The 27,737-nt window shown below is 45.4% G+C and overlaps 1 protein-coding gene across 1 annotated transcript in view; it reads left to right on the top strand.

The window, feature by feature from the left end:
- Positions 1-27,737, top strand: part of BIRC6 (baculoviral IAP repeat containing 6) — a 367,036-nt gene that overhangs the window by 172,488 nt on the left and 166,811 nt on the right. The window contains 8 exon segments of the mRNA XM_038745922.1: positions 1,909-2,109; positions 4,816-5,095; positions 6,665-6,921; positions 8,197-8,305; positions 10,017-10,238; positions 16,849-17,629; positions 19,132-19,275; positions 21,957-22,086. Coding sequence (XP_038601850.1) covers positions 1,909-2,109; positions 4,816-5,095; positions 6,665-6,921; positions 8,197-8,305; positions 10,017-10,238; positions 16,849-17,629; positions 19,132-19,275; positions 21,957-22,086 — 2,124 coding nt within the window.

Below are 27,737 nucleotides of genomic sequence, written 5' to 3'. Positions count from 1 at the left end.
TTAAGATTTTAAAATTCCTCTCCGACACTTCCTTCACCCTGAAAGTGCTTACGGTTGCCAAAGACCAGCACTGTGGGTCTGCCTTGGTTGTAAGTTCTTTAGCTAGGAATAACTTGATTTATTAAGCTTAAAGGCTGAAAACTAAATCAGAAGCAGCATGGCACAAGTGGATAAAGCTCAGGCCTAGGAGTCAGAGGTCATGGGTTCTAATCCCGGCTCCACCACTTGTCTGCTATGTCACCTTGGGCAAACCACTTCACTTCTCTGGGCCTCAGTTACCTCATCTGGAAAATGGGGATTGAGACTGAGCCCCAAGCGGGACAAGGACTGTGCCCAACCTGATTAACTTGTATCTACACTTTGGCACTTAATGGTTGCTTAACAGGTACCAGAATTATTATTATTATTATTATCATTATTTTGAGACGGATAAATTTTTGCAGAATTGGCTCTGTCTTGTCTTTATTATTCGTTCATTCATTCCGTTATATTTATTGAGCACTTACTGTGTGCAGAGCACTGTATTAAGCGCTTGGAAAGTACAGTGCAGCAAAGAGAGACATTCCCTGCCCACAATGGGCTCACAGTCTGGGAAGTTAACTGGTCCCTTTAGAACTTAGATAGAGGTTAGTTAGAGCTTAACTGTTGCTAGTTATACTCTCATGATCAAGGAGGACGGGGTACCCGTGGGAAGAGGAGAAACAGCCAGAGAGCCAGCTGGTAGGATAGTTTTCGGAAGGGGATGCAGAAGGTCAAGGAGAGGTCCAATTAATAATTGTGGTATTTGTTAAGCGCTAACTCTCTGCCAGGCACTCTATTAAGCCCCCTTCCCATCCCCCCCGTCTTCCCCCTTGCCATCCCCCCGTTTTACCTCCTTCCCTTCCCCAAAGCACCTGTGTATATGTATATATGTTTGTGCATATTCATTACTCTATTTATTTATTTATTTATTTTACTTGTACATATCTACTCTATTTTATTTTGTTAGTATGTTTGGTTTTGTTCTCTGTCTCCCCCTTCTAGACTGTGAGCCCACCGTTGGGTAGGGACTATATGTTGCCAACTTGTACTTCCCAAGCGCTTAGTACAGTGCTCTGCACACGGTAAGCGCTCAATAAGTACGATTGATTGATTGATTACTAAGCGCAGGGGCGAATGCAAGCAAATAAGGTTGGACACAGTCCCTGTCCCAGAGAGGGCTCACAGTCTCAATCCGCATTTTACAGATGAGGTGACTGCGGCCCAGAGAAGTAAAGTAACTTGCCCAAATTCAGTCAGCAGACAAGAGGCAGACTTAGGACTAGAATCCATGACCTTCTGACTCCTAGGACCATTATCTATCCACTACATAATGCTGTTTCTCAATTGGTTCCTCACGCCTGGGGGGTCTCGTTAGTTCCTTGGTGCTCTCATCGTCAATTGTATTTATTGAGCGCTTACTGTGTGCAGAGCACTGTACTAAGTGCTTGGGAAGTACAAGTTCCCTTCCCAAGAGGAGGAGGAGTTCCTCTCCTTCCCAAGACTCCCTGGCTCTTTCCACAGCCCTTCTTCCTCCACATGATGATTTGGGAGAAACTGCTGGTGAAAATATCAGCTGTTTCCGAGAAGCAGTCAACATCCTGGCTGTGTTACAAGGATAGATCATCATCATCATCAATCATATTTATTGAGCGCTTACTGTTTGCAGAGCACTGTACTAAGCGCTTGGGAAGTACAAATTGGCAACATATAGAGACATTCCCTACCCAGCAGTGGGCTCACAGTCTAAAAGATAGATGTTTCAGAGGTGGCCAGTTCCGGCGGTTCCCCCGCACTAACAGAATCACATTTCAGGTTTCTGTCATTTAAGTCCTTCCTACGCGGTCGTGACTTTTCACGGGATCGGTTTCTTAAAAATGTATCCTCTAGGTACGATCACATCCAGTAGCCCCACGGCCCAACCTGCGGAAGTGCTGTTACAGGCGACTCCACCGCACAGAAGAGCGCGCTCCGCTGCTTGGTCATACATCTTTCTACCCGAAGAGGCCTGGTGTGACCTGACGATCCACCTTCCGGCAGCCGTTCTTCTAAAAGAGATTCACATCCAGCCTCACCTCGCCTCCCTAGCAAGTGAGTGCGTTCTCTGAGGCCAAAAGCTACTGAGAAACTTCAAGGTGTATCAACAGACATAGGGAAAATGCTGAAAATTGAGCTCAGCTTGTGAGGGGGCACTGAAAGGTTGAAAGCCAACAGGCTTACAGCTATTCACGTGTTTCAACTGTAAAATTGTGCTTTCATCTAGAGGTAAATCCCACGTCACAACCAGCTGAGAGTCCCTGAAAATTTAATTGTATCATGGGGTGTGTGTCCGGTAGATTGATATGTTATAAGTTGGGATCCGTTCCTTAATTTGCAGTTCTTTCTGATGGCAAATATTGCAGGGAGCACCCATTTAGTCTTTCCTAAGGTAAATTAAGTAAATGAGAAATTGTAATGTGATTGAGTCTTTTCAGGTTTCTGCCGAAGTAGAGGTGTTCACTTCTGTTGACTTCTCTGCACATCTATAAATTCCTCTGAGTCATCATTTTCAATTATACTCGTCCTCTCTTTTGAAAATTTATGTATGGCTTCCCAAGGTTTTAGCTGGTGGTAGAGAAACCACAACAACTTCATCCGTTTTGTCTCGTGCAATGATTCCTTGGGTTGTTGACATTCGATGAAGTCCTCTTTGGACAACAGTTCTTCTGAATGAGGAATGAGAAATCAGAATGAGTAATTTCGATCCCTTTCTCACATTCCTTCTCTTTCTCCATCCCTACATTTATCACTGGATACCACAGTATCCACCTAGATGTTCCTGACGACCCTCCCTCCGCCTGTCTTCTGTCACTCTTTAACTTCACTGACCTCCTGCTCCACCCCAACCTCATCCAATCACCAAGTTGGGCGCACACTCAATCTCATCATCTCTGGTCACTGTACAATCTCTACCATCCCCAACTCTGAAATCCCTCTATCTGACCAAAGCCTCTTCCCCCTGCCCGCTCTCCCACACACTTCCTCCCCACAAATCCGAGCTTTTCCCCACAGAGGCCTCCCAGACTCCCATTGCTTCTGTTCTTTCTGCCAGCGGGACCCGGCCACTGTGGTATTCCCCTCGTCCACGCCGAGCCCATTGGACTGCTGTGGTTGGAAATGCCTTGCTGTTCCTCCGCACACCTAAAGCTAGACTGATTGGAAAGAACCGAGCACTTCGAAATGCCTTGACCCTGTCCCCATTCCATAATGAGACTGTGCTTCTTATCACGGATAAAAGTAAAAACCATCGAAACCAGTTACAAAGAATAGTAAATAGCTATTGTCGACTGAAGAGCAGTACTTTTGAAGCTTCATGTTTTACCTGCTTCTGCCTGTAAACCTCGTTTTCTAAAACTTTTTTTAGCCTCTTGTCCTGACTAGGGCTTTTTTAAGACTCTTGTTCCTTGTTAATATCTTTTCCATCTCCTGCCCTATCGTGTTAACACTGGTTCCACTCTGTGACAATCCAAAAACTCACGGATACAGTGTCTTCATGAGGTGCTGTCTTCTAACGTAAGGTCAGCTACTTCTAAGCAGCAGTCTAAGGTCTTGGTAGTTTTGGAACAATGTCTCATCCAAAGAGATGAATTTTTAAAGGTACTGTTTTCTTAATTTTTACCTGTAAATTTTCTTGAAGATAGAGAAGGTGATCCTAATTTCCTAATTCTCCTAGTTCCTGAAGTTAGGAATCAGGCAGGTACTTTGGAAGAAGCAATAAATCTTTCAGATTTCTAATGACTGATCTATTTGTAGCATGCATTGGGCTTTATGAGAAGCATCGTGGCTCAGTGGAAAGAGCCCAGGCTTGGGCGTCAGAGGTCGTGGGTTCTAATCCCGGCTCCGCCACTTGTGTGACCTTGGGCAAGTCACTTCACTTCTCTGGCCCTCAGTTTCCTCATCTGTCAAATGAGGATTAAAACTGTGAGCTCCACGTGGGACACCCTGATTACCTTGTATCTCCCCAGGAGCTTAGAACAGTGCTTGGCACATAGTAAGCACTTAACAAATGCCAACATTATTATTGTGTAATGCATTAAACTGTCTTCTTGAGGTCTGAAAATATTCATGTTTCTCCTGAAGTTCCTTTCTTCCAGGGAGTTACAGCTATCCACCTCTGGCATTTAAGCTCTCAGTCGCTCAGTGTAGCACTTACTGTGTGCAGAGCCCTGTACTTAACGCTTGGAAAAGTACAATTCCACGAACTTGGTAGATCCATTTCCCGCCCGCAGTGAGCATTTTCTCTCAGGCTCTTCTTCAAGTGGGAACTACTTTTCTTATAGTCTAAGCTGTTAAGTTCTCCAGACCAAGACAGTGTCTTTAATACAAGCACATCGTTGCAGTAAGGGAACCATCTTAAGGGCTGTAGGGTCTCAGTCATGTAATCAGTTTTTTCAGCCATATGTATAGTTTTTCCTAAGTATGGACATGATAGCCTTTTAGTCAAATAATAGAATGATATGGTCTGGGCCTAACTTAATAATAATGATGACATTTATTAAGCGCTTACTATGTGCAAAGCACTGTTCTAATCGCTGGGAAGGTTACAGGGTGATCAGGTTGTCCCACGGGAAGCTCACAGTCTTAATCCCCATTTTACAGATGAGGTAACTGAGGCACAGAGAAGTTGTGACTTGCCCAAAGTCACACAGCTCACATTGAGGTTTTCCCCGGTGAGAAACAAGGAATTCCAGTTGTCAGATCTTGGCCACTCATTGAACAAATGCCTTTCCACTAAATGCCTCTGTTCCTCTTTTGCAGCATGCCCTTCCTCAGTCTCTGTTGAAATAAGTGCAGACGGAGTGAATATGCTCCCGCTCTCCACTCCCGTCATCACCAGCGGCCTGACGTACATAAAAATCCAGCTGGTCAAAGCCGAAGTGGCCTCTGCAGTCTGTCTTCGGCTTCATCGCCCTCGAGATGCTAGCACCTTGGGTCTCTCTCAGATAAAACTATTGGGCCTCACGGCATTTGGAAACACTTCCTCAGCAACGGTTAATAATCCATTTCTGCCATCTGAAGATCAAGTGTCCAAAACAAGGTAGGTCAGCATCAGCGTAGGACATAAAACTATTCTTTTCATTCATTCACTCATTCAGTCGTATTTATTGAGCGCTTACTGTGTGCAGAGCACTGTACTAAGTGCTTGGGAAGTACGAGTTGGCAACATATAGAGACCATCCCTACCCAACAGTTCTAGTTTAAAAGCTTCTATCTGAAGGAGCACTTGAAGAGGAGTAGCATTCTCATCTTGCTAGGATACACTGAATATTGGGTAATTTATCTAAAGGCTGGTAAGGGTCTCAGTATCACGTGAAATATGTCCATGTATGCTTTTCTTAGCAATTAGGCATCTTTGTTTGGATTGCTTTTTGGGTAGCCGTATTGCCACCAAATTTGGCTTGCCTGGTTCTACGTCAGGCTAACGTGACTAGGTTTAAGAAGCTCGGAGCCCTCCGAACCACTTGGCCAGTCTGAAGATGTGCTGTCAACATTTCCACCGTTGTGGAAATGACGATTAATCATCTGATAGATAGTAATCCGAAGAAATAAAATAGCCATACTGTGCATTGTATCTTCAGTTTCAGTCCAAGGTCTTCTTGCCTGCTGTGTTTTAGGTGTAACCTGATGCAGGCTGCATGCCGTGGCTAAATTTGCGTGATTGCTCTAATCAGTCTAGAAGCAGCATGGCTTAGTGGAAAGAGCAGGGCCATGGAAGTCAGAGGACCTGGATTCTAATTCCGACTCTGTCACTTGTCTGCCGTTTGGCCTTGGGCAAGTCATTGAACTTCTCTGTGCCTCAGTTACTTCATCTGTAAATGGGGATTAAGATTATGAGCCCCACATGGGACATGGACTGTGTCCAACCTGCTTAGCTCGTACAGTGCCTGGAACAGAGTAAGCGCTTAACAAATGCTATTTTTTAAAAAATACATGTCCCAACTAACAACAAACTGGAATTCAGAAAGGATCGGGAAGTAGAGAGTGATTGGCCAGATTATCAAGATAAAGCTCCATTGGGCAGCCAAGCAGCCTACCTAACTCAAAGTTCAGAATGACTCTTCATTGCGATTTTAAACTGGTTTATTGCATTTTGATGTTCATCATCATATGTTTGTACATATTACTCTATTTATTTATTCATTTTACTTGTACATATCTATCCTATTTATTTTATTTTGTTAGTATGTTTGGTTTTGTTCTCTGTCTCCCCCTTTTAGACTGTGAGCCCACTGTTGGGTAGGGACTGTCTCTATATGTTGCCAATTTGTACTTCCCAAGCGCTTAGTACAGTGCTCTGCACATAGTAAGCGCTCAGTAAATACAATTGATTGATTGATTGATTGAGATCTTAAAGCAGAAGTTACGGAATTCATTCAGTCACAGTTTATGCTTACTGTGTGCAGAGCACTCTACTAAGTGCTTAGGAAGTACAAGTCGGCAACATATAGAGACGGTCCCTACCCGACAACGGGCTCACAGTCTAGAAGGGGGAGACAGACAACAAAACAACTGAATGTCTGCTCTCCGGAGTTGTTCATTTGATCTGTGGGAGGTCTGACAAAGGGGCAAGTAGTATTCTCAGCGGGTTGGTTCTTCACCATTTCAGCATCGGGTGGCTACGGTTACTCCATCACTGCCTCACCCACATGAGTGACTTGGAAAACATGATGGCGAGCGCTGCCGCCCCCACGGCGAACCTGCTGCAGACGTGTGCCGCCTTGCTGATGTCCCCCTACTGTGGCATGCACTCACCCAACATCGAGGCGGTGCTTGTCAAAATCGGCCTGCAGTCCACGCGGATCGGGCTGAAGTTGATTGACATTCTCCTGAGAAACTGTGCGGCGTCCGGCAGCGACCCCACAGGTGAGGTTTCATTCTTCATTGAACCGTAGAAGTTAGCATTTTATGTATTTATTTTTTACTTTGTTCTCTCAGTGCCCCTCGGAAATAGTCTCGTCCATTCGCAATCCATCAGCGGTGTTCCTTGACCACTTTGTGCGGGGCACTGTACCAAATACTTGGGGAAGTTCAGTCGGTAGAAGTGAGAAGCAGCCTGGCCTAGTGGATGGAGAATGGGCCTGGAAGTTAGAAGGACCTGGGTTCTAGGCCCGGCTCTGCCACTTGCCTGCTGTGTGACCTTGGGCAAGTCACTTGTCCTCTCTCTGCCTCAGTTACCTCTTCTGTGCAACTGGGATGAAGACTGTGAGCCCCATGTGGTACAGGGACTGTGTCCAACCCGATTTAGACTGTGAGCCCACTGTTGGGTAGGGACTGTCTCTATATGTTGCCAATTTGTACTTCCCAAGCGCTTAGTACAGTGCTCTGCACATAGTAAGCGCTCAGTAAATACGATTGATGATGATGATGATGATGATTTGCTTATATCCGCCCCAGTGCTTAGTACAATGTCCGGCACATAGTAAGCGCTTAAATACCACAATTGTTATAATAATAATAATAATAATAATAATGTTGGCATTTGTTAAGCGCTTACTATGTGCAAAGCACTGTTCTAAGCGCTTGGGGGGGATACAAAGTGATCAGGTTGCCCCACGTGGGGCTCGCAGTCTTAATCCCCATTTTACAGCTGAGGTAACTGAGGCTCAGAGAAGTTAAGTGACTTGCCCAAGGTCACACAGCAGACATGTGGCGGAGCCGGGATTCGAACCCATGACCTCTGACTCCAAAGCCCGGGCTCTTTCCACTGAGCCACGCTGCTTCTTCTTCACGCTGCTTAAATTATCATCACTTAAACCCGATTTGCTTATATCCACCGCAGTGCTTAGTACAATACCCGGCACATAGTAAGCGCTTAAATACCACAATTGTTATTATCATCATTTAAACCCGATTTGCTTATATCCGCCCCAGTGCTTAGTACAGTGTCCGGCACCTAGTAAGCGCTTAAATACCACAATTGTTACTATCATCATTTATTATAGACACAGTCCCTGCCCTCAAAGCGTTTACAGTCTAATGAAGGAAATGGAAGTTGTCTATTTTTTTAAATCACTGAGTTACTACAAACTTACTGGATCAAGGGGAGTGTTCTAAGAATGTTTCTTTCCTAAATTAGTTTTGTTAACTCGGAGACACTATTGAGTACTAATTTTTTTTCTCTTATTTCTATATGACAAGATTTGAATAGCCCTTTACTTTTTGGAAGACTAAATGGCTTATCATCTGATTCTACAATAGACATACTCTACCAGCTTGGAACAACTCAGGATTCTGGGACAAAAGACAGGTATAACCATTTAAGTTCCATTAATGTGGTTGTCTTTTTTAGCTTGTCTTCCAGTTATTCCCCTTTGTTCTTGGTTTCTTGTGAGGGTAATGGCCAGCGCTAAACAATATGAGTGGCTGATGTTGAGAAATGACTCAACTCTCTGTGCTCCTGCAGGCTAAAGAACCAAATTTTGAAACCATTTTGCAGAGAAGATTTCACTTAAGTACTTGTAAAATCAACAAAAAACACATTTTCAATTTCACAACTTTTGAAAAAATTATTATTGGAAAATTACAAACTATTTCTCCAGTATATCATTCTATAATACTCTTAAAAGCATAGAGGAAAATTAGATGTGATGAATGTGCTTCTCTACCAACTCAACAATTCCCCAAATGGGGCCCATTGGAAAGGAAAATGCCAACTTTTGGAATTCCAAACCCTGATACTTGTGGGTTTATGGATGGGGAGTGTGTCTGCCATCTCTGTTTTATTGTCGTCTCCCAGCACTTAGTTCATTGCTCTGCCCATAGTAAATACGACTGATTGATTAATTGTTTAACTTCAAGTGTTTCATTACTGTAGTTGGGGCCACAATGCCGAGCCTTGTAATTATCTCCTATGAAAAGAATTTTTAAAATGTCAATGTGAACTCAGTACTTACAAAAGTTCCATGCTCCAGATAGGTGCCCGAGTTTTTCAGTGTTAGTAAATGAGTACATTTTTTTTCTACTTGGCTGTAATTCTGGCCACCCCTAACGAATTCGTTTGTCACAGTTCTTTTTCTCTATGGATTTTTAAAAGTGTTGTCTTAGCCAAATAATCCATTTCACTGATCAGAATAGCGTACGATCCCGTAGCACAACTGGGTATTTTCTTTGGTATTTGTGAAACCTTCTGAAAGTATTTTTTCCTTTTTAAAGTACCCCAAATAGTAATATTTTCGAGATGGGGGATTTTCGGGGAAACAGTGGGTCTGTAGTTTGGAATTCTACTCTCGACTCTGCTATGCAACCCCTCCAGATGTCACTCTGCTGCTACTGCTACCCTACTGTACGCCACTGCTTCAATTACTAGATGAGGGAGTCTCTGATGACTTTTTTTTTGCTTCAAAACATTGCTGGGGCCACAGGAATGAAAAGCTCCTTCAGACTGGAGGGAATTTCGAGACGATCACTTGACCCCTCCCATTCGGGGCAGTTGTTGTACAGCTTCAGAGCGCGTACATTGTCATTTCTAGGTGTCTGCATGTGGCTCACAAGCAGCCTCTGATGTCCTAAGCCAATGAATTCAGTTTTGCGTGCCGACAGATAGGCTGGGAATGTATTCCAGTGAAGCCGCTGAAAAAGAGGCCTACTCGCAGATGAAACGGCATAGCTGGAACCGGCAACGAGAGGCAGCTGTCTCAAAACTGAGCCACCTCTTTGGATTAGGGTCTTTGAGAAGAGAAGGTGTATAGAACCAGATGTGATTAAGTCCCATCTCGGAGGCTTTCATGTAGAATGGTTCCAGTTACCTTGTTTATATTTTTATTTTTTAATAGTATTTGTTAAGTGCTTACTATGTGCCAGGCACTGTACTAAATGTTGGAGTAGAAACAAGCTTAAGCTTGTAACTTTAAACTATCAGGGGAAAAAGAGCATGGAAAGGGGACCGTCAGTTGTCTTTTGGGCAGATAAGAGTGCTAAGAGGGCGTGTGTTTATTGACCGTTGTGTGTCTTTCTTCCAGAATTCAGGCCCTCTTGAAGTGGGTCAGTGATTCCGCAAGAGTCGCTGCTATGAAAAGGAGTGGTCGGATGAGTTACATCTGTCCCAACAACTCAATAAGAGAGTATGGTCTTTTGATGCCATCTCCCTCTCATTTGCACTGTGTAGCAGCAATTTTGTGGCATAGCTATGAACTCCTTGTAGAATATGACTTACCAGCATTGCTGAACAGAGAACTCTTTGAGTAAGTACCGCATGTATGAAATCTTTATTAATTTTCAGGCTTTGGGTTTTTTTTTTTAATTTCTGGAAAGAGCGTTTTACATCGATTTAGTTATCAATTGCACTATTCCTCTACTGCTAATAATAATGTTGGTATTAAGTGCTTACTATGTGCAAAGCACTGTTCTAAGTACTGGGGAGGATACAAGGTGATCAGGTTGTCCCATGTGGGGCTCACAATCTTAATCCCCATTTTACAGATGAGGTAGCTGAGGCCCAGAGAAGTGAAGTGACTTGCCCAAAGTCACACAGCTGACAATTGGCAGAGTCGGGATTTGAACCCATGACCTCTGACTCCAAAGCCCGGGCTCTTTCCACAGAGCCACGCTGCTTCTCCTGAACCCTCCCCTCTCCACCAGCTTCAGTTCCTTCACTCCTTTCCCCTCCTCCCCGCCCCCTCAATACTCTCACGTTACCAATCTTCAGTCCCGGCTCGTCCCACAGGCAGCATGGCCTAATGGATAGAGCCCGGGCCTGGGAGTTAGGACCCGGGTTCTAATCCTGGCTCTGCCACTTGTCTGCTGTGTGACCTTCGGCAAGTCACTTCACTTTTCTGGGCCTCAGTTACCTCATCCATCATCCATCAATCGTATTTATTGAGCGCTTACTGTGTGCAGAGCACTGTACTAAGCGCTTGGGAAGTACCAACATATAGAGACAGTCCCTACGCAACAGTGGGCTCACAGTCTGTGAAAAGGAGATTAAGAATGTGAGCCCCATGGGGCTGATTATTTTGATCTACCCCAGGACTTAGAACAGTGCCTGTCTCATAGTAATCGCTTAACAAATACCAGAAAAAAGTACATTTCTTCTCCTCCTGTGCTCATCCTGCCAAGTGCTGTTGGCCGTAATCCAAACACCAGGCTGCCTCGTCCTACTTCAGATTCACCTTTTCTGGCTTGTGACTCTTCCCTTCCTTCTGCTCACATCATTAGTATTCCTCTCTCCCTAACTCCCACGACCCATGCCCCAGCTAATCCTCCAGATCTTTAACTTCCTCGTAGAGCCCCCACTGCCTCTGCCTCCCCCTCTTGCCCCTGACAACCTTGACTACGTCTTTGTAGAAAAAGTCGAAACGGTCAGAAATGAGCTTCCCAAAGCCGCCACTTACCTCCTACTCCCTCCTCTCCATGCACCCACAATCTCAAAAGGAACCCCCGTCCTGCTTTCAAAATCAGGGCCTCTGACCTCATTCCCTCTCTTCTCCTAAGAACCCTCACAGTCGTCTTCCCTCCCTAACCTCCATATTCGGTCACTCACTTTCCCATGGCTCCTTTCTATCTGCCTTCAAGCCTGGGAAAGCCTCTGCTTACTAATAAGTCATCTTGGGATCCCACTGCACCTTCCACCGTATCCCTCCTTCTCCCCGTTCCCATTCCCTCCCAGACTCCTTGTACCGGTTGAATGCACCGAGACTGTCCACTTTGTCTTCCTCCATCTCCTTGTAGGGGACTCTGCAATCTGATCAATCAATCAATCGTATTTATTGAGCGTTTACTGTGTGCAGAGCACTGTACTAAGCGCTTGGGAAGTACAAGTTGGCAATATATAGAGACAGTTCCTACCCAACAGTGGGCTCACAGTCTAAAAGCAATCTGCAGTCTGATGTCCTTCACCTTCACTCCACTGATATTGCACCTTTCAAGGGCACTAGTAGTCTCCTTTTGACCAAATATAACAGCATCTTCATAACCCTCCTGGACCACTTGACCATGTACAACACGCTTTCTTTCCACTGGAAACACTACCTCTCCCGGTTCTCCTCCTTATCCGGCAGGTCCTTCCCAGTCTCTTAGGCACTTGGTATTCACCCTAGCTTCAGCCCCACAGCACTTATGCACCTATCCGTAATTCATTTATTTGCATTAATGTCTGTCTCCTCTTCCAGACTGTAAGCTCGTTGTGGGTGGGGATCATGTTTTCTAGACTTTAAGCCCGGTGTGAGCAGGGATTGTCTCTCTTTTGCTGAATTGTACTTTCCAAGCGCTTAGTACAGTTCTCTGCATACAGTAAGCATGGTTGATTGAATGAATGGATACCAGTTCTGTATCCCAAGCACTCATTACAGTGCTCAGCTCCCAGTAAGCGCTCAGTAAATACGATTACTGGATGGATCCCAGGAAAACCTCCATCAGAAAGTTGCCCATAACACTGATATTAGTGCACGGTAGTACCTATGCGTGTTCCCGATGCATTTATTTATCTGTTAATTCTTCCAATGCTGAATTGTACTTTCCAAGCGCTTAGTACAGTGCTGTGCATACAGTTAGCACGACTGATTGAATGAATGGGTACCAGTTCTGTATCCCAAGCACTCATTACAGTGCTCTGATCCCAGTAAGCGCTCAATAAATGTGATTAATGGATGGATCCCAGGAAAACCTCCACCAGAAAGTTGCCCATAGCACTGATATTCATGCACGACTCCCGATGCACTTATTTAGCTGTTAATTCTTCCAATGCTTTTGATTTTGTCGGCCATTACGTTTGGTGAGTGGATGTCTTGTGTATGTCAGTCATCCCTGACATATCCCAGAATATCAACTTCTTCCCCTTTTAGACTGTGAGCCCACTGTTGGGTAGGGAGTGTCTCTATATGTTGCCAATTTGTACTTCCCAAGCGCTTAGTACAGTGCTCTGCACATAGTAAGCGCTCAATAAATACGATTGATGATGGTGATGATGATCCCTGTTAAACTGTAAGCTCCTGAGGGCAAGGATCGGGTCTCTTATTCCATTGTGCTCTCCTAAGGGGTTAGTACAGTGCTTTCCACATAGTAGGTTCTCAGCAAATTCCCTCAATGAATGGATTGCATAGTCTCGTGGAGCAGAGAAGACTGGGAACTCGGAACGCCTCCAGGACTGAGTGTCTCCCACTCCGCCTGCTTCTCCGTGGATCTGGGGAACAGGGGCCAGCATTGGATTTCCTTCCCCCTCTTGTCAGGCTAATGCCTAAATGTCCAACTTCTTTGTTCCCTGTAAGACGGCCTGAGTTGAACGCCAGCCACCGGAACCTTATTTCCCGGTGACAAGGCATAAATTCACCCGCAGTTGGAGCAGTTTACAGTTCACGGAGAAGCGCTGAAAGTTTTATTTCTCTTCAGTTGAACCCACAGGCCGAACTCAGGGGGAGAAGATAATGTCTTCTGAGCCCTCTAGCAGGGCAGGGACTGCCCGACTTGATTAGCTCGTATCTACCCCAGCGTTCAGTACAGTGCTTGACACATAGTAGGTGCTTAAAAAAAATCACAGTTATCATTAGTATTCAATTTATAATGTGTGATTCATTCATTCATTCATTCATTCAATCGTATTTATCGAGCGCTTACTGTGTGCAGAGCCCTGTACTAAGCGCTTGGGAAGTACAAGTTGGCAACATATAGAGACAGTCCCTACCCAACAGCGGGCTCACAGTCTAGAAGGGGGAGACAGAGAACAAAACAAAACATATTAACAAAATAAAATAAATAGAATAAATATGTACAAATAAATTAAATAAATAAATAGAGTAATAAGTATGCACAAACATATATACATATATACAGGTGCTGTGGAGTGCTTAACAAATATTATTATTCATAAGTGCTTAACAAATATTATTATTATTATCATTATTATTATTATTATTCCCTGCTGACGAACAGCTCGCAAGCTACAGGGATGAGCTTTCTAAATATAGCAGTGAGCCTTTCTGGTTACGTTTCATTACCCATAAACTTCCGCCTGGGAACAAAACTCAACGCCGAAATCGATGACCTTCTTACCAAAGTGTTGAAAAATCGTGATCGATAAAAATTAGGGTATTTGTGTAAGCGCGTACTATGTGCCAAGCGCTGTCCCAAGCACTGGGCTAGATACCAGATCATCGGGTTGGACGCAGTCGCCGTCCCACAGAATAATAATAATTAATAATCAATCAATCATATTTATTACGCACTTACTGTGTGCAGAACACTGTACTAAGCGCTTGAGTTAGACACATCAGTGCTCTGTGAATGCAGTGCACTTGGCAGTGTACTGTACCGCCTCCTGCTTTCTTTCCATTGAATGGGACTCACCTTTGGCTTTCAGGTCATTAAGAGATCGTTAAGCCTTGAATTATATCAAAGCCCTACTTATTAATCAATCAGTCGTATTTATTGAGCGCTTACTGTGTGCAGAGCACTGTACTAAGCGCTTGGGAAGTACAAGTTGGCAACGTATAGAGACAGTCCCTACCCAACATTTTGGCATCCCCACGATTCTGGACATAAACATGAGGTTATAAGTAGCATCATAGGAAATCTTCCGTTCTTACGTTTCCGTTCGATCGCTTATTGGGGATGTCAGACTATTAATGGATTTTTAATGGATTGTGAAGCAAAGTCGTTGTTTTCAGGCGGGGGTGGTAAAACTGGTATCTCAAATGCCACCTGGCCGTTTGGAAAGTACGGTCAGTTCGTACCCTAATGGGTGTTCTCACTGAACATTTTGGATGGAGCACTGTTAGGGAATGAGAGGGCGTTTTTCTGTAGCCCATGTCTCGTCTGGATGGCACTTGCTGGAACGTCAGGGGCAGCGGTTGTGCACATGTGCGTGGTGTTTGTCAAGGTGAATTTACTATGACGAGAGCCTCCCTTCTCGTGGATTATATAAAAAATGCAGTATTCCATATTGGAGGGGTACTGTGTGTACAATAGAAGGCACCTTTTACATGTTTGCTGAGACCAGCAGATCAGGGACGGGATGCTGCAATCGAGGAGAAGCTATCCCCAAAATTAATTGCTATTTAGTAGTTACAATAATAATTGCATTTGTTAAGTGCTTACTTTGTGTCAAACATAGTTTCAGCAGTAGGTATGATACAAGCTAACCGGGTTGGATACAGTCCCCATTCCGTATGGGACTCACAGTCATAATCCCCATTTCAGTTACCTCATCTGAAGCCCAGAGAAGTGAAATGGATTGCTCAAGGTCACAGAGCAGACGGGTGTCGGAGCTGGGATTAAAACGGGATTCCCAGGCGCCGCGTGCTCTATCCACTAGGCCATGCTACTTCCCATGGTAATATTATTACTACTAGTTAGTGGTAGTAGTAGTAGTAATAATGATATATATTAAGCACTTCCATGTGCCAAGCATTCTGTTAAGCGCAGGAGTAGATATAAGACGATCAGGTTGGACACAGTCACCGTTCCACATGGGGCTCACAGCCTCAGGAGGAGGGAGTAGGGTTCAATCCCAGTTGATGAATGAGTTGTGGCCCAGAGAAGTTAGGTAGCTTGCCCCAAATCACACAGCAGGCAAGTGGCAGACCTGGGATGAAAGCCCAGGCCCATGTTTTTTCCATTAGGCCCCGCTGCTCCCCCCATTATTGTAGTATAGTAGACAATATTAAGCACGTCTTCAGTGGTGGGTCAGGGGAGGGGTGGAATCATGTGTAACTCACTTCCTAGGCCTTCTGACAGTGTGCGAAACAAGAGTCTTTGAAGCGGCTAAGCCAACAAATCTGTTCCCGCTCTCCATGTCAACAGTTGGGTGGCAGCTAAGCTGGTTTCTGGCTACCCATTCACTCTTCCAGAATGTTTCAGAGGAAGGCTACTGCCCAACAGGAAGGCAAGGGCAGATGTTCCAGCTGTTCAGGAGTCATTCATTCATTCAATCATATTTATGAGCGGTTACTGTGTGCAGAGCACTGTAATAAGCGCTTGAGACGTACAACTTGGCAACCTACATACATAAATAGTACTTAGTCTACCGCAGGGCCACAAAGGCCCTTCACTTTGCTAAATATTGTGTAAAATTGGAGAAGTCAATCAATCAATTAAGCAATCGTATTTATTGAGCACTTACTGAGTGCAGAGCACTGTACTAAGTGCTTGGGAAATACAAGTTGGCAACATATAGAGGCAGTCCCTACCCAACAGTGGGCTCACAGTCTAAAAGGGGAGACAGAGAACAAAACCAAACATACTAACAAAATAAAATAAATAGAATAGATAAGTACAAGTAAAATAAATAGAGTAATAGATATGTACAAACATATGTACATATATACAGGTGCTGTGGGGAAGGGAAGGAGGTAAGATGGGGGATGGAGAGAGGGATGAGGGGGAGAGGAAGGAAGGGGCATAGTCTGGGAAGGCCTCCTGAAGGAGGTGAGCTCTCAGTAGGGCCTTGAAGGGAGGAAGAGAGCTAGCTTGGCGGATGGGCAGAGGGAGGGCATTCCAGGCCCGGGGGAGGACGTGGGCCGGGGGTCGATGGCGGGACAGGCGAGAGCGAGGCCTAACGGTGAGGAGGTTAGCGGCAGAGGAGCGGAGGGTGCGGGCAACCGAAGTCTTTTGGTTCCAATGGTTTTTGCAGGGATTCGGTCCATTAGAGTTCATCATAAGTTGCAAAAAAGGGGCCTCTCTCTCTAGTTCATGATCTCCGAAATCGGGTTCTTAGACCATTTCTTCCCCATTGTCGGGGCAGGTTTTGCCACACCTCACTCAGCCTGTCTTGTAGGAAAACATTTTCAGACCGTCCTGGAAAATGCCAACGTCCCCACGACGAACTAATCTGTTTCCCCATCTCGCTTTGTCCCTCCGCAGGTCGCTTTTTAACTGGTCGATGTCTCTTCCCTGCAACGTGGTTTTGAAGAAGGCCGTTGACAGCCTGCTGTGTTCAATGTGCCACATCCACCCGAACTACTTCTCCCTACTCATGGGCTGGATGGGCATCACCCCTCCCCCCGTGCAGTGTCAGCACAGGCTGTCCATGACGGACGACAGCAAAAAGCAGGACCTTAGCTCGGCCCTGACGGACGACTCGAAAACCGCTCAAGCGCCCCTTGCACTAACCGAGTCTCACCTGGCCACCCTCGCCGCCTCCTCTCAGTCTCCTGAAGCTATCAAGCAGCTGTTGGACTCAGGCCTGCCCTCCCTTCTGGTGAGGAGCCTGGCTGGTTTCTGCTGTAGCCACCTTTCCAGCTCAGACTGCGCGGCGCCGCCCTCGGACCCGACCCAGGACCGACTCAGGAGACACCACGGCCCCCAGCACTTTAACAAGATGCCCGTGACCGCGGACCTGGTGGCGCCCGTTCTCAGGTTTCTGACCGAAGTCGGCCACAGCCACGTCATGAAGGACTGGCTGGGTGGCTCGGAAGTCAACCCCCTCTGGACCGCGCTTCTGTTTCTCTTGTGCCACTCTGCCGCCGCTCCCGGAGGGCACAACTCGGGGGCCCAGCAGGCCAGCGCGAGGTCTGCTTTGCTCTCTCCGGCGGCCGGATCGGGGCTGACCACCCAGCAAAGGACCGCCGTCGAGAACGCGACGGTTGCCTTCTTTTTGCAGTGCATCTCCTGCCATCCTAACAACCAGCGGCTGATGGCCCAGGTAAAGGCGTCGCCGACGCTCTGGGAGCCGGTCGTTTCGTGGAGGGATCGGGGAAGAGAAAAATGGCTTAGCGCTTTGGCGGGCCCTAGGTTGGCAGGTTGGTTGAGTGACTGGGGTTCTTGCCAGGCGTGGTAGGCCTACAGAAAACGCCTGGCACCGAGTCACTAACGGGCCCGGATCGATCTTGTCCACACCTGCGTCGTGATCATAAATAGGCAGTTGGTTCACGTAGTGCGATTCACTTTTATCATCATCATCATCATCAGTCGTATTTATTGAGCACTTACTGTGTGCAGAGCACTGTACTAAGCGCTTGGGAAGTACAAGTTGGCAACATATAGAGACAGTCCCTACCCAGCAGTGGGCTCACCGTCTAAAAGGGGGAGACAGAGAACAAAATCAAACATACTAACAAAATAAAATAAATAGAATAGATATGTACAAGTAAAATAAATAAATAGAGTAACAAATATGTACAAACATATATGCATATGTACAGGTGCTGTGGGGAAGGGAAGGAGGTAAGATGTGGGGGATGGAGAGGGGGACGACGGGGAGAGGAAGGAAGGGGTTCAGTGTAGGAAGGCCTCCCGGAGTAGGTGAGCTCTCAGTAGGGACTCTAGTGCAGATGAGCTCCCTTGGCAGTATGAATCAATCAATCAATCGTATTTATTGAGCGCTTACTGTGTGCAGAGCACTGTACTGAGCTCTTGGGAAGTACAAGTTGGCAACATATAGAGCAAGATGGGAATTAACTTCCTTTCCGCTGAAGCTCACAGTGACAGATCGGGATTTTTGGTCAATTCTCCTGCCGGGAATACTTGGCAGCCGCTCAAGGATTTAACCCTGGAAAACGTAGTTTGTAATTAAAACAGTATTTTATGCCGGTGGGTTTTTCTTTCTCCGTTCTCTCGTCACTTGATCTCGCCCCGGGGTAAATTTCGGTGGGTGACTTTTGGCTATCGTCCCCCGTGGTAATGGTCGTGGTAATGTGTTGGATGGTAACCGATGTTTCCATTGAGTAGGAAATGGGCCTGTTGAGCAGGGGAAGGTTCTGAAGGCCTTACCTGAACTATCCTGTCTCTGCTGACGACCCTGGTGCCCCCATTTAAACTTCCCATGCCCATCTGGGGGCTACCAAGGGCCAAGGCTCATGGGGGCCAGGCTTCACCTCAACATTTGTTGGGACTGAGTCAGTTTGGCCTTTGAAAGTGGCCAGCAGCCTCTGAGACTCTGGGCTTCCTTGGTGACATCTGAAGGAGGAGGAAAGGGGAGCTGCGAGAAAAACACCTGCTCAGAAAGTGGGAGGCTCTCTACAGGGAGAGAGTGAGTGAAGGAGGAGAATGGGAAGAAGAAAAAGGGTGAGGGTAAGAGTTTTAATGGGTCTAAATTAGAGCACAGGTGGCCAGCAGGCATTTTGTGCCCCAACTGCCGGAAGCCAGAGTGTTGGCTGTTCGGTAGAAGTCCCTTGTAACCATTTGAAATGTCTTCCTTCCTCCCAGGTTCTCTGTGAACTGTTCCAGTCATCCCCTCAGCGAGGGAACCTCCCGACCTCTGGGAACATTTCAGGGTTTATCCGCCGGCTTTTCCTCCAGTTGATGCTGGAGGATGAGAAAGTGACCATGTTCCTTCAGTCTCCATGTCCAGTAGGTATATTTGATTTCCCTAGGGCACCCCCCCGCCCCACTGATGTCCCGGAAGAATCCCGGGGAAATCCTTGCATTCAGTGAGGACGTCACTCACCCTTGCTTCTGCAATCTGTCCTCATTGCTCTGCTCTCCGCAGACCCATTCTGAGGCCGGGGCGGGCGGGGGGGAGGGATAGTTATTTTAGTAGTAATAATAGTATTAATTGAGCGTTTACTGTGCGTAGAGCACTGTACTAAGCCCCGGGGGAAAAAGACACAGGTGGGAAATTGGACCTCGAGGTGCAAACAGTCTAATAATGGAAGGGGGAGGAGAGGAGCGACGACACAGTCGACATGTTGCAAGGCAGGAACCAATAGGCGAGATGAAGACCCAGGTCAGTAGGGTGGTGTAACTGGAGGAGATCCACAAGTTAAGCTTCCTAACATGGTTTACTCGAAGGAGGTAAGCGTGCTTCAGCCGACCTTTGATGAGGCATCTTCTGATGAATTGCCACCCTACCTTCTTCTGGGTAACAGATGTTCCCAGCGTTTCCGTGTGGGCCTTCTCTCAGCCTTCTGCTTTGCCAGTCGTTCGCCATCTGCCACCTGAACGTCCGGGCCGATGAAATTTCACCTTGATCCATCACCGGGCGTCTTTTGGAAGGACACCCTCTTCTACACCGTAGAGCCCAGTCGTCCTCTATAACCCCTATCGCCTTGTTCGCCAGCTTCTTCTATTCACTGCCTGTCCTTCCACCCCTTTAGAAAATTCTCTCTGATGCTCTGGGTACCGTCGTTACCGGCACTCTTAGCGAAGTAATGCAGAGGATCAGGATTGGTGAAGTTGGTGTTAGGATTTTGTTGTTATAATGCATTACAGAGCAGATTTTTCTGCCATGTTGATTGCTCGAAGCTTATCATTTCAGTCTTCATTGTCTTTTTGCAACTGAGGCCTAGTTATACAGAATACCATGTCACCTTCTTGCCAGTGCTGAAAACGCGAAGAATAGTACTGCGCCGAAGGCTGGCTACATGCTATGTAATTCAATTTTAGTAATAATAATAGTAATAGTGGTAGTGAGTGCTCACTGTTTGCTCATTCATTCATTTTTGAATGCTTACTGTGTGCAGAGCACCGTACTAAGCGCTTGGGAAGTACAAGTCGAGTACAAGTACAAATGCTCAGCACCATACTGGAACAAAATCATCAGATTAGACACAGACCCTGTCTCTCTCTTTTTTTTTTAAATGGCATTTATTAAGCACTTACTATGTGCAAAGCACTGTTCTATGCGCTGGGGAGGTTACAAGGTGATCAGGTTGTCCCACAGGGGGCTCACAGTCTTCACCCCCATTTTGCAGATGAGGGAACTGAGGCACAGAGAAGTGACTTGCCCAAAGTCACACAGCTGACAAGTGGCAGAGGTGGGATTTGAACCCATGACCTCTGACTCCAAAGCCCAGGCTCTTTCCATTGAGCCACGCTGCTTCTCCTACAGTGATCATGGTGTAAGTGGGAGGGAGTATAGTTATTTAATCTCCCTTTTAAGCCGAGGAAACTGAGTCCCAAAGCAGTAAACCAGCTTGCCCAAGATCCGTCAGCAGGCACGGGTGGTGGCAGAGCTAGGATTAGACCCCAAGGTACCTTGCTCCCGGGCCTGTGCTTTTTACATTAGGCCTTGCTGCTGTTCTTAAGGCAAAAAGTCTTCAATCAATTTGAAAACATAAAGAGGAATGATAGTTTGAACTACCAATCCAGGCTTCCTAAAACTAACTACTGCTTTGTAGGACATCCATTCGTATGATAAAGGATATACCTTTTACATCCCTAACTTTTCCTGTCATCCACCATCCTGCACCATCCTTTCTTGAACCTTCTCTAAAGTACAGAAGAAATATTTTCTATATCAAGGAAGACATAATAATAATAATAATAATGGCATTTGTTAAGCGCTTAGTACATGCAAAGTACTGTTCTAAGCACTGGAGAGGATACAGAGTGATCAGATTGTCCCACGTGGGGCTCACGGTCTTAGTCCCTATTTTACAGATGAGGGAACTGAGGCACAGAGAAGTTGTGACTTGCCCAAAGTCACACAGCTGACGAGCGACGGAGTTGGAATTTGAACCCATGACCTCTGACTCCCAAGCCGTGCTCTTTCCACCAAGCCACACTGCTTCTAATTGAGCTCTCAGGGAAAAGAAAGATTATTTTTGCGTATTTAATATGTTCTCCGATTTGGAATGTCCAACTGCTATTTAAGAACTTATTCCTCATCATAATTTCTTGTCATCATTTGCCAGGTTTACACTTCTTGGGCATATACGATTGGGTGATCATCATCATCATCATCAGTCGTATTTATTGAGCGCTTACTGTGTGCAGAGCACTGTACTGAGCACTTGGGAAGTACAAATTGGCAACATATAGAGACAGTCCCTACCCAACAGTGGGCTCACAGTCTAAAAGGGGGAGACAGAGAACAAAACCAAACATACTAACAAAATAAAATAAATAGAATAGATATGTACAAGTAAAATAAATAAGTAGAGTAATAAATATGTACAAACATATATACACATATACAGGTGCTGTGGGGAAGGGAAGGGGGTGATGAATATATTTGTCAATTCCCATGGATAGGCAGTCACTTCCGCATGCGATGACAATTAACTTCACTTTTAAAATTTCATTTTTAGCTGTACAAAGGCAGAATTAATGCGACCAGCCACGTGATCCAACATCCGATGTACGGAGCAGGGCATAAGTTCCGCACCCTTCATTTGCCAATATCAACCACCTTAGCGGAAGTCCTGGATCGAGTCTCAGGCAAGTTTACGTTTCTTCACGTGGGCTGTGGGAAAAGAGATAAAGGAATCCACAGTATGTGACTATCGCTATTAGTGATAACTTTGAAATCCGAATTATCCTGTGAATTGCACTGCAGTTCAATATCCTGCAAATATCCTGTGTCTATTGTTTAATTGTTCATTATATAGAGAGTGAGAACTTCTAATATATGCGTTCATGTCTGATTTTGCTTCCAGGACGTTTAGGTATATGTATGCAGATTAAACACTGAAATTAGCCTGTTCCTTTTTTCTGACATTCACAAGTAACTCCTTTAGAAATATTCCTGAAACGTCCCTTCACAGAGTATAAGGTACAAATTTTCCTATATCCCATCTCCCAAGTGAGAATAATCGTTAGAGATAATATACAGAATTGGGACAATTGATTGAAAGAGTAACTAAACAAGGGGAACATCACACCACAGAGATCCAGACATTCAAATTCATTCATTCATTCATTCAATCGTATTTATTGAGCGCTTACTGTGTGCAGAGCACTGGACTAAGCGCTTGGGAAGTCCAAGTTGGCAACATATAGAGACGGTCCCTACCCAACAGTGGGCTCACAGTCTAGAAGGGGGAGATTGGAAGAGTACATGCAAGGACATTCTGAACATTGGAGTAGTAGGAAAGCCACTCAGCAAATTATCAAAACTACCAACTACGTAGTGGTTTTTCTACAGTTGCCGGGATCAAGGTAGTTATTTCTGATATTATTGTAGCAAATCATTAAAAAAAAGGATAAGCTAAACTTCTTTTGTAACAAAAGAATAAAAATCGTCAAGTTGCGGCTACAGTTCTTAGCAAGTGACTAAATTTAGTTCTTTTTAACATTGCCCACAACGTTTTTGCATTAAATAGCATCCTTACAAATACCAGGGAAAAATGTGTTGTATAATAGTAACAGTGGTATTTAAGCGCTCACTTTGTGCCAAAAACCAAAGACAATGCACTGGGATAAATACAGGTGAACCGGTTCAAACACAATCCCCATCCCCCGTGGCTCAGTGGAAAGAGCCCGGGCTTTGGAGTCAGTCGTCATGGGTTCAAATCCCAGCTCTCCCAATTGTCAGCCGTGTGACTTTGGGCAAGTCACTTCACTTCTCTGGGCCTCAGTTACCTCATCTGTAAAATGGGGATTGACTGTGAGACCCCTGTGGGACAACCTGATCACCTTGTAACTTCCCCAGCGGTTAGAACAGTGCTTTGCACATAGTAAGTGCTTAATAAATGCTATCATTATTATTATTATTATTACTTGGAGCTCCATTCTAATAATCATAATAATGGCATTTGGTAAGTGCTTACTATGTGCAAAGCACTGTTCTAAGCTCTGGGGGAATACACTGTGATCAGGTTGTCCCACGTAGGGCTCACAGTCTTAATCCCCATTTTTACAGATGAGGTAACTGAGGCTCAGAGAAATTAAGTGACTTGCCCAAGGTCACACAGCAGACTTGTGGTGGAGTCGGGATTCGAACCCACGACCTCTGACTCCAAAGCCCGGACTTTTTCCACTGAGCCACGCTGCTTCTCTGCAGGAGAGCGAACAGGGCTGGAATTTCTATTTTACAGGTGAGGAAAGTGAAGCACCGAGACTAATAATAATAATAAATGTGGTATTTGTTAAGTGCTTACTGTGTGCCAAGCACTGTTTTAAGCCCTTGGGTAGATACATGGTGATCAAGTAGGGCCCTGTCCCTGTCCCACTTGGGCTCACAGTCTTAATCCCCATTTTCCAGATGAGGCAACTGAGGCTCAGAGAAGTTAAGTGACTTGCCCAAGGTCACACAGCAGATATGTAGCGGAGCTGGGATTAGACCCCAAGTCCTCTGACTTCCAGGCACTAGGCCCCGCTGCTTCTCTAGTTAAATGGCTTGTCCAAGGTCACATAGGGGGCTTATGGTGGAGCCGGGAATGGAACCCACATCCTCAAACTCCTTTGACTCCCAAGCCTGGGCTCTTTCCTCTAGTGCATTAATAGAAAAGGATGCATAGTTAATTTTCGTAATAATAGTAATAATGATAGCATTTATTAAGTGCTTACCATGTGCAAAGCACTGTTCTAAGGGGAGGTTACAGAGTGATCAGGTTGTCTCACAGTCTTAATCCCCATTTTACAGATGAGGTAACTGAGGCCCAGAGAAGTGAAGTGACTTGCCCAAAGTCACACAGCTGACAATTGGCGGGTCCAGGATTTGAACCCATGACCTCTGACTCCAAAGCCCATGCCCTTTCCACTGAGCCACGCTGCTTCTTTCCGTGTGTACAGCATTCAGGGTTCTAGTGATTTATCAAAGATATATATTAGGTAAAAGAAAACATTTACCCGATCCCCCCTTGTAAAGTGAGGCTGCTGTAGAGTATCACCGAACCTGAATTTAGTCACAATGGGAGCATTATTCGGAAAGCTATTTTAACTCCTGGGCATTAAATGATTTGGGAATCTGCCTGCCATTCCCTAGCTGTGGGGCTGTCTTAAGCCTCAGTTCTAGGTCCCGTTCTGTTCTCCGTCTCCATCGGCGATAGAGATCCAAGTCTCCCTTGGGAGACTTAATAGCTCCTGTGGCGTCCACTACACCTCTATGCAGACGGATCTTCACTTGCCAGCCCTGATCTTTCCCCTTCTCTGCAGTCTCACAGCCAGCCCTGATCTTTCTCCTCCTCTGCAGTCTCACATGTCCTCCTACCTTAAGGACATCTCTGCTTGGATGTCCCGCCCACAAGGGAAGTAGAGGTTTCATATCATCATCAATCGTATTTATTGAGCGCTTACTGTGTGCAGAGCACTGTACTAAGCGCTTTCATATCTGTTCTCACAGTGACCATACTATGAGTCATACTTGTTTTTTGTGATCTGCTCAATCAAAGGACTGCAGGAGGGGGAATTGGTTCATTCATTCAGTCGTATTTATTGAACACTTACACAATCAATCAATCAATCAATCGTATTTATTGAGCGCCTACTATGTGCAGAGCACTGTACTAAGCGCTTGGGAAGTACAAATTGGCATCACATAGAGACAGTCCCTACCCAACAGTGGGCTCACAGTCTAAAAGTGGGCTCACAGTCTAAAATGCATTGTACTAAGTGCTTGCGTGAGTATCATATAACAATAAAGAGACTCATTCCCTGCCCACAACGAGCTTACGGTCTAGAGGGGCTAGACTGGCCATGCAGTGCCATAGTTCTTCCCGATGTCCTGCGCTCACCTGCTCAGGGTGGGGTTACAGAAAGAGCAGAGGAATGATCAGGAATGGTGCCAAGGGGAGGAAGGGGGAGATGGCAGGCAATCAAAGCCCCCGGGTCATTTGCTGATAGTCTGAGGAATCACAGTAAGATCTGGGATTGTTCATTTATTAGGTTGAAAACAGGTCTTTCATGATTGTTCATTTATTAGGTTGAAAACAGGTCTTTCATCTGACTGAATGCCGTAAAAACTTTGCTGTTTGGCAGTTTAGCAACCCCGGGGGTTCATTCTCTATAAAATCCTTTGAAGCCAAAACACCACCTGAATGAGCAAAATGTGTTGGCGCTATCCCCGTATGGTAGGGAGGGGTCAGAAAGCCAAACTGATTAGAGTTCAGCTCTCCCTGGGGGAGATGGCTGTCTGGGTTGGGCCTGGAGCTGCTGATCAATCAATCAATCAATCAGTCGTATTTATTGAGCGCTTACTGTGTGCAGAGCACTGTACTACGCGCTTGGGAAGTACAAGTTGGCAGCATATAGAGACAGTCCCTACCCAACAGTCTAAAAGGCTCACAGTCTAAAAGGGGGAGACAGAGAACAAAACCAAACATACTAACAAAATAAAATAAATAGAATAGATATGTACAAGTAAAATAAATAAATAAATAGAGTAATAAATATGTACAAACATGTATACATATATACAGGTGCTGTGGGGAAAGGAAGGAGGTAAGATGGGGGGATGGAGAGGGGGAACTGATGTGATCGGCGAATATTCTCCCTTGACGACAGCGTCAGCTTCAGCAGGCGGTTGTGGGATAAGATTTCCAGGGGCTTAGTGCATCCCTACCAGGTGCCTTAACTTCAGCGTAGCCAGCCTTTAGCCAATCTGCTTCTCGACTGTCTATCCCTGCTAGAAAAATGTGCGGCACTAAGTGATCTGCAAGCATCATTAACGATAATAATAAAGTTAAAATCCATCTTAAGTGCCTACTGTATGCAGAGCAGTATACTAATCAATCAATCAATCGTATTGAGCGCTTACTGTGTGCAGAGCCCTGTACTAAGCGCATGGGAAGTCCAAGTTGGCAACATAGAGAGACAGTCCCTACCCAACAGTGGGCTCACAGTCTACAAGGGGGAGACAGAAAACAAAACCAAACATACTAACAAAATAAAATAAATAGAATAGATATGCACAAGTAAAATAAATAAATAGAGTAATAAATATGTACAAATATATATATATATATATATATATATATATATAAATATGTACTAAGCCTTGGGAGAGTATGGTTCAGCAAAATGAGTAAGTCACAGCCCCTGCCCACAAGGAGCTTACAGTCTAGAGGGGAAGACAGACATTAAAATACATTAAAGATACATAAATGTTGTGGGGCTGGGGTGCTGAAGGATACAGAGCCAAATGCTTAGTTTGCCAAGGAGCTTACAGTCTAGAGGGGGAGACAGGCATTAAAATACATTAAAGATATGTAAATGTTGTGGGGCTGGGGTGCTGAAGGATACAGAGCCAAATGCTTAGTAGAGTGCTTAGTACAGGAGATGGGATTTTAATAAATTTCAAGCGCTTAGTACAGTGCTCTGCACACAGTAAGCGCTCAATAAATATGATTTAAAAAAAAATAAGTCTTTGAAGTTGGGGACAGTGGTGGTCTATCATATGAAGGGGGAGGGAATTCCAGGTCAGAGGGAGGACGTGGGGAAGATGAGCTCGAGATACAGCATGTAGGTTAGCATTAGAGGTTTGAAGTGTGCAATCTGGGTTGAAGTAGGAAAGGAGCGATTTATGGTTGGCGAGGCAGAGCTGATCAAGTGGTTTAAACTGATCTTTTAGACTGTGAGCCCACTGTTGGGTGGGGACTGTCTCTATATGTTGCCAACTTGTACTTCCCAAGCGCTCTGCACACAGTAAGCGCTCAATAAATACGATTGATTGATTGATTTAAAGCTGTCGGAAAGGAGCTGCTGTTTGCCGAAATGGATGGGCAATCACTGGCGGTTGTTGAGTGGGGAAACATGGACTGAACATTTTTGTAGAAAAAGCATCCGGGCAGCAGAGCAAAGTATGGAGCGGAGTTGGGAGAGACGGGAGGTTGGGTGGTCAGCAAAAGAGGCTGTTGCAGTGGCCAAGGTGGGGTGTGCTAAGTGCTTGGATCAGCATTGTAGCAGTTTGGATCGAGAGGAATGGGCAGACTTCAGCGGTGTTGTGAAGGTAGAACCGATAGCATTTGGTACCAGATTGAACATGTGGATTGAAAGAGAGAGGCGAGGATAATGCCAAGGTTATATACTGGTGAGTCAGGGAAGATGGTGGTATTATCTACATCGATGGGAAAGACAAGGAGGACGGGGTTTGGGTGGGAAGGCAAGGAGTTTTGTTTTGTAAAGTTTGTTCTGTAAAGTTTAAGGTGTCG

This window comes from Tachyglossus aculeatus, chromosome 1 (assembly GCF_015852505.1).
Source record: "Tachyglossus aculeatus isolate mTacAcu1 chromosome 1, mTacAcu1.pri, whole genome shotgun sequence".
Taxonomy (NCBI): Eukaryota; Metazoa; Chordata; class Mammalia; order Monotremata; family Tachyglossidae; genus Tachyglossus; species Tachyglossus aculeatus.
This window is presented reverse-complemented; position numbering and strand designations above follow the sequence as displayed.